General features: G+C 54.7%; 1 protein-coding gene across 2 annotated transcripts in view; it reads left to right on the top strand.

The window, feature by feature from the left end:
- Positions 1-15,085, top strand: part of MEF2D (myocyte enhancer factor 2D) — a 32,545-nt gene extending 17,460 nt beyond the window's left edge. Inside the window, exons 3-12 of one of the 2 annotated variants that reach the window (XM_004388478.2) lie at positions 87-290; positions 1,832-1,969; positions 2,987-3,197; positions 3,434-3,490; positions 5,270-5,460; positions 5,964-5,984; positions 7,188-7,317; positions 12,327-12,558; positions 13,017-13,323; positions 13,653-14,685. In XM_004388478.2, coding sequence (XP_004388535.1) covers positions 87-290; positions 1,832-1,969; positions 2,987-3,197; positions 3,434-3,490; positions 5,270-5,460; positions 5,964-5,984; positions 7,188-7,317; positions 12,327-12,558; positions 13,017-13,323; positions 13,653-13,664 — 1,503 coding nt within the window. In that variant the 3' untranslated portion in view covers positions 13,665-14,685. Of the gene's footprint in view, positions 1-86; positions 291-1,831; positions 1,970-2,986; positions 3,198-3,433; positions 3,491-5,269; positions 5,461-5,963; positions 5,985-7,187; positions 7,318-12,326; positions 12,559-13,016; positions 13,324-13,652 lie in introns of both variants that reach the window. The other variant, XM_004388479.1, reaches the window with a different exon arrangement.
- The last annotated feature ends 452 nt before the right edge of the window (positions 15,086-15,537 follow it).

Consider the following 15,537-nt stretch of genomic DNA (forward strand, 5'->3'; position numbering starts at 1 on the left):
GGGGCTATGTTCTGCTGCCTGTAGGCTGGGACTCCTGGGCAGGCCTTAACTGAGCCAGACCTGGCCGCCCACCTGCTCGCCTGCAGGTGACATTCACCAAGCGGAAGTTCGGGCTGATGAAGAAGGCCTACGAGCTGAGTGTGCTGTGTGACTGCGAGATCGCACTCATCATCTTCAACCACTCCAACAAGCTGTTCCAGTATGCCAGCACCGACATGGACAAGGTGCTGCTCAAGTACACAGAGTACAATGAGCCTCACGAGAGCCGCACCAACGCCGACATCATCGAGGTGGGCCCCCTCACGCGTGCATCACCCTCCCGCTACAGCCACACACCTGTACCCATGCAGCACGTACACAGAGTAACTGCCTGTACACACGTACATGCATACCTGCCCTGCCTCGGCCCTCACCTGTGTGCGCATACACACACAAACCCACATCCTCTCATACAAACCCAGCGCCTGAGGAGGAAGGAGAGGCAGTGTAAGTGAACAGGCCAGTGCCAGGGCCTCCCAGCTGTCAGGTGGGGCTACTGTACCCGCCCCCCGCCACCCCAGCGGCTCTGCAAGGTTCTCATCATGTCTGTCAGGAGTGACGTAACATCTCTGCGCTGTTTCTCGTGTTTTATTTCCCTTTCTCTGTCTCTTTCTCCACTTCTCTGGCTTTTGCTGTGCTCTGTCTCTCTCTTTGTTTCCATCTCTCCTGCTCTGTGAGGGTCCCTGTGGCTCTGTTTTCTGTGTCGCAGAGAGCTGACATTGTGAGCTGTCGAGGACACTGGCTTTGGAATCCAGCCCTAGCCTTTATTGGCTGTGGGCAGGTGGCATAGCCCCCTTGAGCCTTGGTGTCCACCGCCACAGATAGGGCCAAGTGCCTGCCTTGAAGGGCGTTGTGTGAACTGAACAAGATAGCCCAGTTTCTGCTTCTCACACTGAGGTACGGCACCTCTGCGCCAACGAAGAGGGTGCCCAGGAATTCACCCACCCATCTTCCTGGAATGAGAGTTTAACTCAAAGATTTGGAGGAAGTTCCCTTATTTTTATATCAGAGAAAACAGATTGACTCTAGACTAGAGTGTAAAACTTGAATTCGTTTTAACAACATAACAAGTATCTGTAGATATCTTGAGCGTGGGAGAAGGCAGCTTTGGGGTCTACTCCAGACCCACGAAGACGTGCCTGTTGTGTTCAGATCATCGCAGTGGACGTGTGTGAGATGCTCGGGCATGAGGGCAAGGGCAGCTCACAGCGGTGGCCCACAGTAGGAACTCAGTAAATGCTAACTTCCTCCTTGCCTGTCTACGTTTTATTTTCTCTCTGTCTCCATCTCTCTCTCCCGCTATTGCTGCCAGTGTGGTGTGTCCCCAGGGACTCCTTCTACCAGGGTCAGCTCCTCTTCTCCAAAGCTGAGTGCAGGGACTGAGATGGGCAGAGGCAGCCCTGACTGCCTTCCCCTGGGGAGTCCTCAGTGCCTTCTGACCAGAGGTGCCAAAGGGTGGTCAGCCCCTCAGCCCAGCCCCCGTGGAGCCCCTTCCCCACCCATGATCTTAGAAGCACATGTCTCCCTGCCAACTGCATCCGCTGGGTTAGGCCCACTTCCCACATGACCCAGATGTTCTGCTGCCTCCCCCACCAACCAGATCTTCACACACTGCCCCAGAAGGCATTGTCATTGGGGATGGGAGGGTGACACTGGGGAACGGGGCTGGGGAGGTGCTGGGGAGCCCTGAGGAAGGAGATGGGGGGGAAGTACGGGGTGGGGGGGTCTTAGGAAAGGGCTGGAAGCTGACGTGGGAGGGATGCTCACGCCACTGACAGCAGTGCGGTTACAGACCCTGAGGAAGAAGGGCTTCAACGGCTGCGACAGCCCGGAGCCCGACGGGGAGGACTCGCTGGAGCAGAGCCCCCTGCTGGAGGACAAGTACCGCCGCTCCAGCGAGGAGCTCGACGGGCTCTTCCGGCGCTATGGGGTGAGCCCCACTCACTCACTCTCTGTCGGCCCCCCCTTCCGGCCCCTCCCCCCAGGCGCTGCACAAGAAGCATGGGGACTGTGAGAGCCCCGAGGTGGACGAGGTGTTTGCCCTGACCCCCCAGACGGAGGAGAAATATAGAAAGATAGACGAGGAGTTTGATAAAATGATGCAGAGTTATAGACTGGCCGTGAGTAGTCGCATGGAGCACAGCCTCCCTGTGGTGCATGGTGTGGCTTTGCGACCCGGCCCGGCCCTCTCGGCTGCCTCTGATGGGTGTTCCGCTCTGAGCCATGCTGGGGCTGTTGGTGACCACTGAGGAATCTCTGACCTTGGTCGTGATAAACCTGTGACCCTTGCTGGGATTCATCTTGGATGGAGTATGAGCCAGGAGAGGCCTGGACTGTGTCCCTCACCAGCCAGAAGTGTGTAGATGATTGAGATCCTTAGGTAGCAGGAAGGGAGAGAGTGTGCCGTGTGTCCAAATCTTTTCTGGGGAGAGGGCCCCGTGGGCTGGCTCTGATGTCCCCAGTTGGATTGTTTAGGGAAAACAGAAACAGCCAAGGGGGAAGGCAGGGAGGTGGAGGAGAGCGCCCTCTGCAGTAGGCCAGAGGGATGAGAGACTGCCGATGAAGTATCCCCGATCCATGGCACAGGCCTCTGACTGCTGTGTGTGTGAGTTTGGGTCTGTACTCAGGGCCTCTAACGTGCTCCTGTGTGTCCTGCCTGGCTGAGGACTAACCCACCTCCACTCAGGTTCCAGGTGTCCCTGGTCCTGTCTGTGGTGAGCAGAGCTGTGTTCTCATCCTCTGGGCCAGAGCTGGAGCCCCAGAGCGTTCCCACCAAGGAAGAACATTGGCAGGACTCTAAGAGGGTACAGGGCAGGGAGAGTGAGCTGTTGGCCCTGGGATACACAGCCCAGAAACTAGAAGAACCTCTGCCTGCCCTCCCAGGCAAAGTGGGTCTCGGGTGAGGAGCTGACCTGGCCTGACCCTGCCCCTCCATCTTTCTATCCAGTCAGCTGTCCCGGCCCCCAACTTTGCCATGCCTGTCACGGTGCCCGTGTCCAATCAGAGCTCACTTCAGTTCAGCAATCCCAGCGGCTCCCTGGTCACCCCTTCCCTGGTGACGTCATCCCTCACGGATCCTCGACTCCTGTCCCCCCAGCAGCCAGCACTGCAGAGGAACAGTGTATCTCCCGGCCTGCCCCAGCGGCCAGCCAGTGCAGGTGAGTGGACTGTGGGTGAGTAGGCGAGGGAGATGAGATGAGGGGGGGACTTTGGGATTCTGTTCTCAGTGGTCACTGTTTCCCTTTCCCCACCATGGCATTCCCTCATTTGTGTGGCTCTTGAGGAAGGGACTGTGACTCCTTCTCCTGGGGTCCCCTCTCCATGTTGAGTCCCCAAGACTCACTTTGGAAGCAGGAAATCCTGTCAGCTCATCATGGTTCTGTTTCACCTTCAGGGGCCTTGCTGGGGGGAGACCTCAGCAGTGCTAATGGAGCCTGTCCCAGCCCCGTTGGTGAGTGCAGCTGCTCTTCTTCCTGGGGATGGGGTGGGCCTGCCTGCTCAGTGGCCTCGGATCCAGGGTCCCCAAGGACCTAGGTAGGAGGAGGGGGAGATCCCAGGGCTCGAGCTGGATACAGAGTCAGGATTTTGAAGCCCCTGGATTTGTTGTTTGTAGTAGTAATTGGTGTGGATGATCAGAAGAGATGTAGACTCAGGAAATTCTGGGCAAATTGTGGGAATGGATCAATATTTCTAACTGGAGGGGAATATCCAGGTGTTTGTAGTTGAGTGGGGCACATCTGGTTGCAATGTAGAGGATGAAATGTCTGATGTTGGCCAGATGGACAGTCGGCACAGACAGACACACACACACACAGGTACATACACACATGCGCGCGTGTGTACGTTGTCACTGTTGCAGAGCTAGCCGGACATTAGCTGTGCGCTTGTGATCACACATCCACAAACCACAGAGGAAAGGCCGCCCTCCCACCCTCAGCAGCTGACAGCCCCTCCTGCCCTGTGCCGTTGTCCAGCTGGGTGACTGTGACTTCGAATGTCACCATTGACGTCACCCTGACATTCCTGCCATTCCCAGAGTGATCCGGGAATTGGGATGGTAGCGGCCACACACTTTCAGGGCACGACATGCTCTTAGGGGACAGAGCAAGGTGGCATTTCTGACTGAAGTCACCCCCACATGTCCGGCCTTCAGAATCCCTCAGGTACCACATTGCACCTCCCTGGCAGTAATTGTGTTCTGGGGTCAGAAAACCGGGGGGATGGATGAATATTCCTCCTTCTCCAAGGAGAGGGCCAGAGAAATACCTGCAGACCTTCAGGAAACTGATACATAGTGACCCTTGAGCCTAGCAAGTGGAAAGCGAGTGAGAGCCCTGGCTTGGCTTCCAGCCAGCTGTGTGGCCCTGGACAAGTCACCACACCTCTGCCAACCAGGCCTCCAGTTTCCTTGTCCGTAAACAGGGCTGGTAAAAATAAACGCCTTGTCCACCTCGCAGGGTTAGTGTGAAGATTAAATGAAATAATGTGTATGTGGAAGCCCTTTGTAGATTGTGGAGTGTAGAACAAATGTAGAAGATAGTTGTTATGGGAGTTCTTGCCCATCTAATTATGGTGGCAGCTGTAATGTCAATGTCCCAATGCCAGTCACACCGCCACCCCCAGTGAATGGCTCACATCCCCAGAGCTGTGAGCTTCTTGTCACATGCTGATCCAAATTATGGCCTCCTCAGCTCATGGGGAGGGAGCGATCCCAGTGGTTGGTGCTTTGTCCTGGTGACCAGGATCCTCACTGAGGCCCAGATTCCAGGCCGCCAGCCCTTGTTCATCCTGGGTGATTGTGGGCTGGATCAGTCGGGGGCAAATTGTGGGATCTGAAGGTCCTGGGCTTCCTGGCTATGGAGACCAAAGGAGAGAAAAGGTGGGGAGAGGATTGGCTGTGGAAGAACCTCTTGGCCTTTGCAGGGGAGAGGAGGTAATGACTGTGTTCCACTTCTTCCCACCGACCTCAGAGCGCCCCAGCCCAGCCCCACCACACGTAGCATAGAGGTAGGGGCTGAACCCAGTGATTCGGGAGTAAGGGGTGTTCTCCTCCCCTTCTTCCCAAGGCAGGATGATTTTAGGGGGAAAGTCAGATAGCTCAGCCCCCACTCAGAGCCGGAGCATTGCTTCGAGAGGGTCTGGATGACAGGAGTGAAGGCATGGGGGCCATTAACAGGACGGAGAGGTAGGCCCATGCTTTTCCTTTTATGCTCATCTTTCCATTCTCCAGGGAATGGCTATGTCAGTGCACGGGCTTCCCCTGGCCTCCTCCCGGTGGCCAATGGCAACAGCCTCAACAAAGTCATCCCTGCCAAGTCTCCACCCCCACCCACCCACAGCGCCCAGCTTGGAGCCCCCAGCCGCAAGCCCGACCTTCGGGTCATCACTTCCCAGGGAGGAAAGGGGTTAATGCAGCACTTGGTGAGTAGGTGTCGGGGCTGGGGAGTGTGGGAATGGGGGAACGCAGAGCAGACCTGTAGCAGGACAGATGAAGGTAAACCATCAGTTAGGACTTCCAAGCATGGCCTTTCATGAGCTCCTCTTCACCAGAGGACCTAACAAGAGGTTGGGACACAGAAGTATCAGCCTCAAGAGCAGTAAAAAGGGACAGGAGGTGGGAGAGAAGGTTCTCTGATAGGGAGGATGATAGGAGAGGTTTGCTGTCACCGCAGGAGGGATGGGAATGAGATTGGGAGGGTTTCCTGACTGGTGGAGATTGGGAGACAGTGCCTTCTGGAAATCAGCCAGGACAGTGAAGACCTTCCCTAGCTTCCCTCTGCCTCTTTATGTGCTTTGCTGGGGAGAGCCATCCTGTTCCTCCACAGAGAGGTGGATGGGATGGCTGTGGGGGCAGGGGTGTGTGGGAGGGGTGGGGGCAGAGGCCGGAAACTCAGCCATCCCCTTGGTTTTGTTTCTGCTCTCAGACTGAGGACCATTTAGATTTGGTAAGTGAGGCTGTGAGATGTTTGCCGTGGCTTTGAATTCTGGGTCACCCATTACTGTGCGGTCACCTAGCATGGAGTAGATGTGTGTCCCTGTCCTTTACCCTGTGCCTGTAGTGTGTGTGGTTTGTTTATGTGGTTCCTTGCCAGGAGCTGAGCTCAGTGCGAAGCGGGATCCAGAGGTGCATAGGGTAGGGGGGCAGGGATTAGACATGCATGTGTGTGCACCTGCGTGTACGTAGTGCTTTTGTACGGTGCTGCATTCCTGCAGACACACCTTCTCTGTGTGTCCAAGGAGAGTAGGCCAGCCCCAGGCCTCAGAGGTCCCACCCTGATTTGTCCCAGGATGCCTGGATTAGGCCATTGGACCAGGGAGCTGGATCCCACCTCCCCTCTTAACACCACTCAGGCCCGTAGAGCTTTCTTGGAACCCAAGACAGGGACGTCCGTAGGAGGCATGCCAGCCGGACAGCAAGATTGATTTTCCAGGAGGAGCCGAGCAAGCCAGCCCACCTCACAGGCACTGGTTCTTCCTCTCTCTCACACACACATCCTCTCTTTCTCATCTACTCACCCTCAGCCAGGAGTGGGGCGGGGGCTCCTCCCTCCCCAGCTCCCTGACGGGCGGCCAGAGAGGCTGGAAAAGGCAGGCAGGCTTTGGCGGCCAACACGGCGGCAGTTTCGGCCCCAGCATGGAGTTGGAATAAACAAGTGACTCAGCGGCAGATGGAGCTGACAGCCCCACACACGTGTGTGCATACACGCAGGCACACGCCACGCCAGGCCCCGCGTTCCCCTCACAGATGCCAGCACGTTTCTCCCAGGATGTGTGCTACAGTGTGATGGATGGAGAGTAGACTCCAGAGGGACCGGGCAGGAGAAGAGTGGTGTCTGTCCCTTCCCATACTCTGTCCAGAGAGACCAGGTCCCGCATTGATGTTGGGGCCACAGGACCAGCATCCGTGTCTTCCTGTTTGCATGGGTGTAGGACTGAATGAATCTGTGTGTGCATGTTCCTTTTCATGGATCTCAGTGTCTCTGTGAATGTACCAGCGTGGGTTTGTGCATCTCTGGGGGCCTCCATGCTAAGGGACCCCACCATGGCCTTAGGATTTAGGGCCCCCAGCCCAGCCTTGGGATGAAGCGCCTGGATAAGGCAGTCCACTCATCTGGCATCTCCTGACAGACTCTTCTCTCCTTGTGCAGAACAATGCCCAGCGCCTTGGGGTCTCCCAGTCTACCCACTCCCTCACCACCCCAGTGGTTTCCGTGGCAACACCAAGTTTACTCAGCCAGGGCCTCCCCTTCTCTTCCATGCCCACAGCCTACAACACAGGTGAGTGTTCAAGTGGTGTGTGTGTGTGTGTGTGCACTTGGGCTTCGGGTAGGTGAGGGACCAGAGAAGGAACACTGGGTATCCCCTGGGGGATGCCTCAATCTGATGAAGACCCTTGTTTGGGGGGATTCTGTACCTAATTAATGTTGCCAGATTTAGTACATAAAAACATAAGATGCCCTAATGACTGCGCTGACAGGAAACACAACAGAGAATCCCTGATGGAGCAGGAGAAAGGCAGCGTGCAGAACTCAAATTCTAGTAAAAAGACCAGACTTAACGGTCTGACCGAGACTGGGGGGACCCTGGAAAGCACGGCCCCCAGACTCTCTGTTAACCCAGAACTAAAACCATTCCCAAGGCCAACTCTTCAAAGACTGGACTGGACTGTGGGACATAAAATGATACTCGTGAAGAGTGTGCTTTTTAGCTCAAGTAGATGCATGAGACTAAATGGACAGCAGAGAGGGTCAGGAGCTGGTTGAATGGACGTGGGAAATTCAGGGTGGAAAGGAGGAGTGTGCTGTCACAGTATAGGGAGAGCAATTAGGGTCACAAAACAATGTATGTATAGATATTTTTATGAGAGACTAACCTGAATTGTAAACTTTCACTTAAACTACAACAACGACATATATATATATACACACACATATAAGATGCCCAATTAATTTGAATTTCAAATAAAACAACAAATACTTTTTTAGTATAAGTATGTCCAAAAATACGTTAAAGTATGTCCCAAAGACAGACAGACACTCAAAAAGTATTTATTGTTTTATCTGAAATTCAAACTTGACATTTTCTGTTTCTAATATAGGACCTAGTGGAGGAGGGAGGCCCCGGTCCCCATCCTCGAGAGCCTCCAGTGTGAGCAGGAAACAGGACAGAAGTGGGTTAAGCAGATGATTCAGGCAGACCAAGCTCTAGACTCCAGGACTGGGGAGTGCGGAGGTCATGGTCAGTTCAGCAAGACTGCCTGGAGGAGAGTGAAGGGATGAGGGAGAGAAGAACCAGGGAGGGTGAGGAGGCCAGAGAGGAAGCATGGTCAGGGTAGATGTGTCCAGTTTCTTGGAGAAGCCTTGCAGGGGACTCCAGGCCAGGGTGGAGAAATAGGAAAGGGCTCTCTCAGCCTGATGATGCCTTGGTGGTGGAGTGATGAGGAAGAAGGAAATCGAACACTGGTGAGGGTTGGGGAGGGGGATCTGAAGGCGGAGAGTCACTTGACATGGGAAAGGTCTCTGGGTAGAAGAATTCAGACAGGACCCCAGTCCCCAGGCTGTCCTGGATCCCCAGGGTCCTCCTGGTCTGTGTTACCCACTCACACCTGCCTGGGAACAGTCTGTGACACTCTCGGCCGTCCTTGCCTGCGCTCTGAGATGCTGTGTCAGGAAGGGTTTCCCAGTGCCAAAGGCCTTGTCACCTTGTTTCAGAGCATTTCTGTGACTGGGAATCTGGGCCGTTCCCAGTTGAGGAGACCTCTGTCTTCCTCCGGGTTCCCACGTGTGAATGGTTTAGGTTAGGGATGTTCCTGTGACAAGGTCAGACTGGACCAAAAGACCCCTAAACACTTCCCCCTCAAGCCCCCACAGCAGAGGTGAACCATGCTAGATTCCAGACACCAGTACAAATGCCCACAGAAGCCCACCTCCCCTTGTGTGTAAAGCCAGAACCCAGCCCCGTGTTTAGGGACCTCTTGTGGAAGGTAAGAGAGCTGGAGGAACTGCCTCATACTGAGGGGCCAGACTCTCACGTGGGCGTCTGTGTCTGGATCCTCCCACTCGGGTGTCTGTAAACCCCTTGTGCCTCGTGTGTGCGCCCACTTGTGTGCTCACCCCTGGGTTACCACGTCCTCAGGCAGCTTCAGAGAGGAGCTCTTCAGATGGCCCCACCCTGTGGGCTGTCTCTTCATCTGTGGGAGGTGTGGGTGGACAGGAGGGCTCTGAGGCTCTTCCAGCCCTGCCATCTGGGGCTCTGGGGCCCAACTAGAAAAGCTGGCTTCTTGAGGGTGGGTGGGGTGGGTGCGGTGGCGAAAGGCTGCACAAGTCATCTTTCGGGAGCTCTTGTTATTTGGGAATCCCCTAGTGGTGAGTTTTTTGCCAAGCCTCTGGGCCGTCATCTTCTTGGCTCCCGCTGCCAGTCTTTGTGGAGCAGAGGGGAAGGCTGACTGGTGTCAGGAAGCCCAGAACAGACCCTCAGCAAGACCAGACTTTAGACTCTTACTTGTCAGTCTGGTGTGAAAGCAGATTCTGACCCTGAGCCTGTCCTGCTGGGAAGTGTGTGTGATTTCTCATATCCTCTCAGAAACCAGGGCTCCAGTTGCTCTTGCTACAGGGGTAGTTAGGCAGACCTCAATTTAAACAGCAGGTGTTTTCAGGTGACCCTGGGTGTATAAACAAAACCCCAACGAACAGATTGCTGTTTAGGTGTTCACTGTTTACAGTCCTTGGCCCCAGTTCAAGTTCCAGCTGGAGGTGATCTGGTTTATGGTAATGTTTTGGGTAAGGGATGGGCCTGGCCCCTTGTTGACACTGGCTGAGAGGTCTGGCTGTGGTCACCCTGGCAGCAGACCCAGTGGGCTGCCAGGTGGCCTCTGGGCTGCATTCCTCCTGGCCTGGGGGAGCCAGGCCTCCCGACAGGCAGGGCTGGAGTATGGTGGGAACAGTGGGGGACTGGAGGTTGTGTCTCTGCCTTCACTCGGTGAGGACCTTGGGCGAGCACTACACTGTTCCTGGCTTGGCTTCTTTGTTTGTAAAGCAAAAGCTTGGAAATATTTGATCCTAGGGGCCCTGTTCTGGCCTTACTCTGCTTTTTAAATATAGACATATCGGAGCCCCCGCTAATGTTGTTACAAGGCCAGACGCAAGCATAGGCCATCTCTAGGGGAGATTCAAAGGTGATAAGGAGACCTGCAGCCTCGTTGTGGCTGTGCCCCTGGCTTTCTCTGTGACCGAGGGCAAGTCGCCTCATTTGTAAAGGAATGGTTATAATAGGCAATTCTTTTGAGAGGCTACTCTGTGCCAGACACTGTTGTACATGCTTTATGTGTGTTAGCTCCTTCAGCCCTCACCACAGCTGATTGATGTAGGTAGAATTATTGCTTCCAGTTTATAGGCAGAGGAGAAGTAACTTGCTCAAGGTCACACAACCTGTAAGTGGAGATAGCCAGGAAGTTTGACCTCATAGCTCATGCTTTTAACTCACTGCTATATTGCAGAGATAATACTACCTTCTCTGCATAAAAACAGAGAGCCAGAGCAGATGACCCCTGCATAGTAGCATGGGGGTGTAGTGTTGGGATAATGGGGGGATACGTGCTCCCCTCATCACACATGCCCTCCCACCATCACTATGCAGTCTCCCTGTGTTCCTCAGGGACAGATTGTCTCAACTGTCCCAAACAGGATGCAACGTGAAACACGACAGTGCTCTGTAAATGGTGAAACATTTCATGGTTCTGTTTATCCTGTAATGGCGTAAACATCACAGTTTCTGGATGAAGATAGAAATTTTAGAAAAGAGTGAGTGCCATCTCATCAGGAGCTCTGCCAGAACCCTGGCTCGTTATGCCCCAGGCGTGTTTCCTTGCAGCCCCTCCGCTCTTGCAGGCTCCTCTGCTCAGGGGCAGGGGCGGGAGGAGCTGGGTGGCCAGCATGCATCCTCTGCGTGTTTATGTGTGTGGGCGCAGCAGCTCGAACCCTTCCTGCGACCTGTGTATTGACAATCTCTGGGAGACTCGGGAACTTTGCAGAAGGTGGAATGGTAGTTAAAATAATCTGCTTGTAATGCCCCGATTCACCCGATTCACCATTACTGTGACTCCTCTCTGCCTCCGAAAGGCACCTGAAAACTTGACTGAAGGGATGACAGACGTATGTTGTTATTGTTGGGTGCTGTCGAGTCAGTTTCGACTCATAGCAACCCCATATGACAGAGTAGAACCGCCCCATAGCGTTTTCTAGGCTGTCATCTTTACAGGAGCAGATTGCCAGGTCTTTGTCCCACCAGAGCCATTGGAGGGGTTCTAACCGCCAGCCTTTCGGTTAGCAGCCAAGCACTTAATCATTGAGCCACCTTAGACATGTATTAGACCTTCCCTATTAACCTTTTGTTTTTCTTCTTTCTGGTTTTTTTTATATTATCATTATAAAAGTGATACCTTCCATGGTTTTAAAAAAAGTTTAACACTGTGGGAAAAAAACCACCTCTCTTGATCCTCCCTCTCTGACTCTCAGTCCTGGATCCCCAAGATAAAAGCCAGTAGCTTGTGTGAACTTCCATCAACATTTTCTCTGCTTCCGTGAACATTCCTATGTCTGTCCTATTTCTTCTGCCCCATATAAATGGACCGCCTCTCATCTTGCTTTGTTCTTTTGGTAATTACCCTGGAGATTTTTTCGTATTAGCTTATGTAAAAAACATACCTCATTAACTTTCATCACTACATAGTATGCTATTGTGTGGATGGACCATAATACATTTAATCAGATGCCATTGATAAGAACATGAGAAGCTTTCCTGGTTTTTGGCTTGCTTTGGTTTTTGCAAATAATGCTGCAATGGGTATCTTTGTGTGTATATATATTTATCTTTTTCTGTTTTTTTTATAGCATAAATTTCTGGTGATAGAACTGCTAGGTCAGAGGATATATGCGTGTTATATTTTGATAGATATTGCAAAATTGCTTCTCAAAAATGTAAACTCCCACCTACAGGGATGAGAGTGTTCGCTTGGCTGCAGCCTCACCCACACTGAGTGTGATCACACTTTCTACTTTTTGCCAGTATGATGGTTAAAATAGTACCTCATGGTTATTATGATTTGCATTCATGTAACTATGAGTACCACCTTCACTGATTTCGGATGAGTTTATTTAATTATTCACGTCTGTCATTAAGTACTCCCCCTCCTCGGCTCTGTGGTGGTCCTGGAGGTGGCTCCCCGACGAGAGCCTCAGGTCCTCTCCCTCCCACTCCAGGCTCATTCTCCCTTATCCCCCACCCCACAGATTACCAGTTGACCAGTGCAGAGCTCTCCTCCTTACCAGCCTTCAGCTCGCCTGGGGGGCTGTCACTAGGCAACGTCACCGCCTGGCAACAGCCACAACAGCCCCAGCAGCCGCAACAGCCACAGCCTCCACAGCAACAGCCGCAGCCACAGCAGCCTCAGCAGCCGCAACAGCCGCAACAGCCACCTCAGCAACAGCCCCACCTGGTCCCCGTATCTCTCAGCAACCTGATGTGAGTCTGGGAGGTTTTCCATGTGGATGTTTGGGGAGGGAGAGTTGAGGAGCAAGGGGAGGAGTGTCCTCCTGAGAGCTCGGCTCCCCACAAGGACGTGTCGTCAGCAGACAATCTGTGCGGCTGTGCAGATTGTGCAGTGCCAGCCCGTGAGGCGGCCGGGGTCACCTGTACAGGCCTAGGAGACCCATCCTGAGCCCCTTCCTAACCCCAGGGTGGGGGTCGGGGTGGGGGTGGGGGTGACCCTGGTCTGCAGAAGCTGACAGAAATGGGATAGACAGAAAACTAATTTACGTATTCTCCTTCTCTTCCCGTCACTGACCTCTCTCACCTGGTCTCTCTGTCTCCATCCACTTGTCTCTTCCCCTCCCACCACCCTCTGTCTCCCATTACTTTTTCTGTCCTTCACCCGCTCTGTTTCTTATCCCCTGTACCCCATCCCCATTGCCTGCCTCCAGCCCGGGCAGCCCCCTGCCCCATGTGGGTGCTGCCCTCACAGTCACCACCCACCCCCACATCAGCATCAAGTCAGAACCTGTGTCCCCGAGCCGTGAGCGCAGCCCTGCGCCTCCCCCTCCAGCTGTGTTCCCAGCTGCCCGCCCGGAGCCTGGTGATGGTCTCGGCAGCCCGGCCGGAGGCTCCTATGAGACAGGGGACCGGGACGACGGACGGGGAGACTTCGGGCCCACACTGGGCCTGCTGCGCCCGGCCCCAGAGCCTGAGGCTGAGGGCTCAGCTGTGAAGAGGATGCGGCTCGATACCTGGGTACTGTAGCATCACCCCTCCTGTCTGCCAGTGTCTGCTACACCCAGGGACCACCCCATGTGCCCCCAACCTGTCTTATCTCCCACCTGAGAGGCCTTGTGCCCAGCTAGCCCTTCTACCAGCCCTTTTGAGGCAGCACCAATCCCCTTTCCCCCAACAAAGGCCAATCTCCTGCCCCCTCCAGCATCAGTCCCTCTGCTCATTGACTTCCTCCCCTCAGAGCTGGCCCGGCCACTGAGTCCTGGTCCTACTGGGGAGAAGGGGGGTGGTGCACACCCATCGCCTGGGCCACCCCCTCTCACCCCCTTCTCCATCTCCTCTCTTCACAGACATTAAAGTGACGATTCCCACTCCCCTCCTCTCAGCCTCCCTGATGAAGAGTTGACAATCTCACCGCCCACCCCTCCCTGTCCTGGGCTCCTCCCGCTCGACCCCACTTCCTTTCTTGTGCTCCGTGTCCTGTTGATGGTTACATTTGTGTATAATTATTATTATATTATTATTATTATTATTATATTTTTTCTCAATTTGGACTCTCGCTTCGGAGAGGGGGATGCTTCCATCCCCTCTTTCTATGCCCCCCACCGTTTTCACTGGCTGGGGGGCCTCTTTTTTGCAGGAAAGGGGGGGACACTTTGCACGTTGTACACATATGCTGCAGGACGGGGTGGGGAGCCCGACAGGCCTTGGGAAAGGACAGGTGCCGAGCCCTGCACGCGGAGCCCTCCCCCCCCATCCCCCAGATAGAGGGAAATAACCAAAAAAACTACCAAACAACAAAAAAAAACCATACAACAGACTGAAACCCCAAAGTTGACTTAATGTGGGTTTGTGTTTCAGTGGGGAGGGAGGCGGGGGTTCTGAAATCAGAGGCTCTGCTTCTGGGCTGTTCACGTGGCCACAGGCACGTGGGGCAGAAGGCCCCAGCCTGGCCCCCCCAAGCGCCCCCACGCACCCACAGGATACTCACTGATTCTCCTGTCAGCTGCACCCCCTAGGTGTGCAGGTGCTGGCTGAGAGTAGGGTCAGGGAGTCAGAGGCTGGAGGGAGGGGCTGGGTGGGGACCCCTCTCGAAGCACGTTCAGAGAGAAAGACAGCCATGAGGAGAGGGCCGAGGAGGGGCCGAAGGGCTGGGGCAGGGGAGAGCCGGGCCCCCGCCTTTCCCCGGCCTTTTCTCTAAATACACAGTGCAATAGCTCCCCGTCCCGCAGTGCCCGCCAGCCTGTAAGCTGGCCACCGTGTGCAGGGAGACGTGGGGAGAGGAGCCCCAGTGAGCTGGCTCAGTGAGAGTCCGCCTTGGGCTTCCCTGGGAGCCTGAGGACCAGAAAGGAGGCAGGTGTACCCCCAGAGCCGTTTCATTCAGGGCCAGGTGTCAGTGAGGGGACTCCTTGCACGCACACATACCCAGAGGAGTGGACACTGGGATGGTCTGTGGGGGTGGGAGGGAGGGCAGATGAGATCTGGAAGGCCCACCTCCCTGATGCCGCCTCCTCCCAGCTCGCCCGCTCCAGACCCCACTCCCTGCTCTCGGCACCCTCGTTGTCTCGCTACCTCCTGTCCCACCGTCCCCAGGCCACATCCCAGCTTCCCTCTTGGCTACTGTAATTGTAAATAGCGACCTTTGGAAAAACGTTAGCGGTGTAACAGTCCAGGAAACTGTTTTTTTTTGTCGTTGTTGTTGTATTGATATGAAATGAGATTCTATTTTTGTCAAAGTATATTGTAATAATAATGACTCAAACGGCCCGTACTGTACAGACGAGATTCTTCTGCTGTTCTTGCTCCCCTCCCCTGAGTCTGCCCCTCTCTTCTGCCTCTTCGGCGGGGGCAGCGGCCAAGGGGCCCAGGGGCAGCGAAGCATGGGGTCCCAAGACCTCAGGCTGGATCACAGATCAAACTGCAGGGGGCAGGCCCCCAGCCCCATCCACCACTACCCTCCGCCCTAAGGGGCCTGGGCTGGAGAGACATGAGCAGGCAGGCAGGGGTCTGCCCAGGTCCTTCACGCAAGCCCACTCCTGCCCAAGGGGAGCAGCGCTCCCTTGGAGTTTCATCCTGGCTGGAGCGTAGAGTTAGACAAGGCCTGGTGTTGCGGTAAATGACTGTCTTTGCCTGCCTCTGTGACCCGGCCGCTTGCAGTATTCTGACACTTGACAGAGGGAAGGACCCAGAAGCAGAAAGGTGTGTGTGACCACACAAGTACCTGAGTGTGTTCAT

The sequence above is a fragment of the Trichechus manatus genome, unplaced genomic scaffold (assembly GCF_000243295.1).
Source record: "Trichechus manatus latirostris isolate Lorelei unplaced genomic scaffold, TriManLat1.0 scaffold00213, whole genome shotgun sequence".
Classification (NCBI taxonomy): Eukaryota; Metazoa; Chordata; class Mammalia; order Sirenia; family Trichechidae; genus Trichechus; species Trichechus manatus.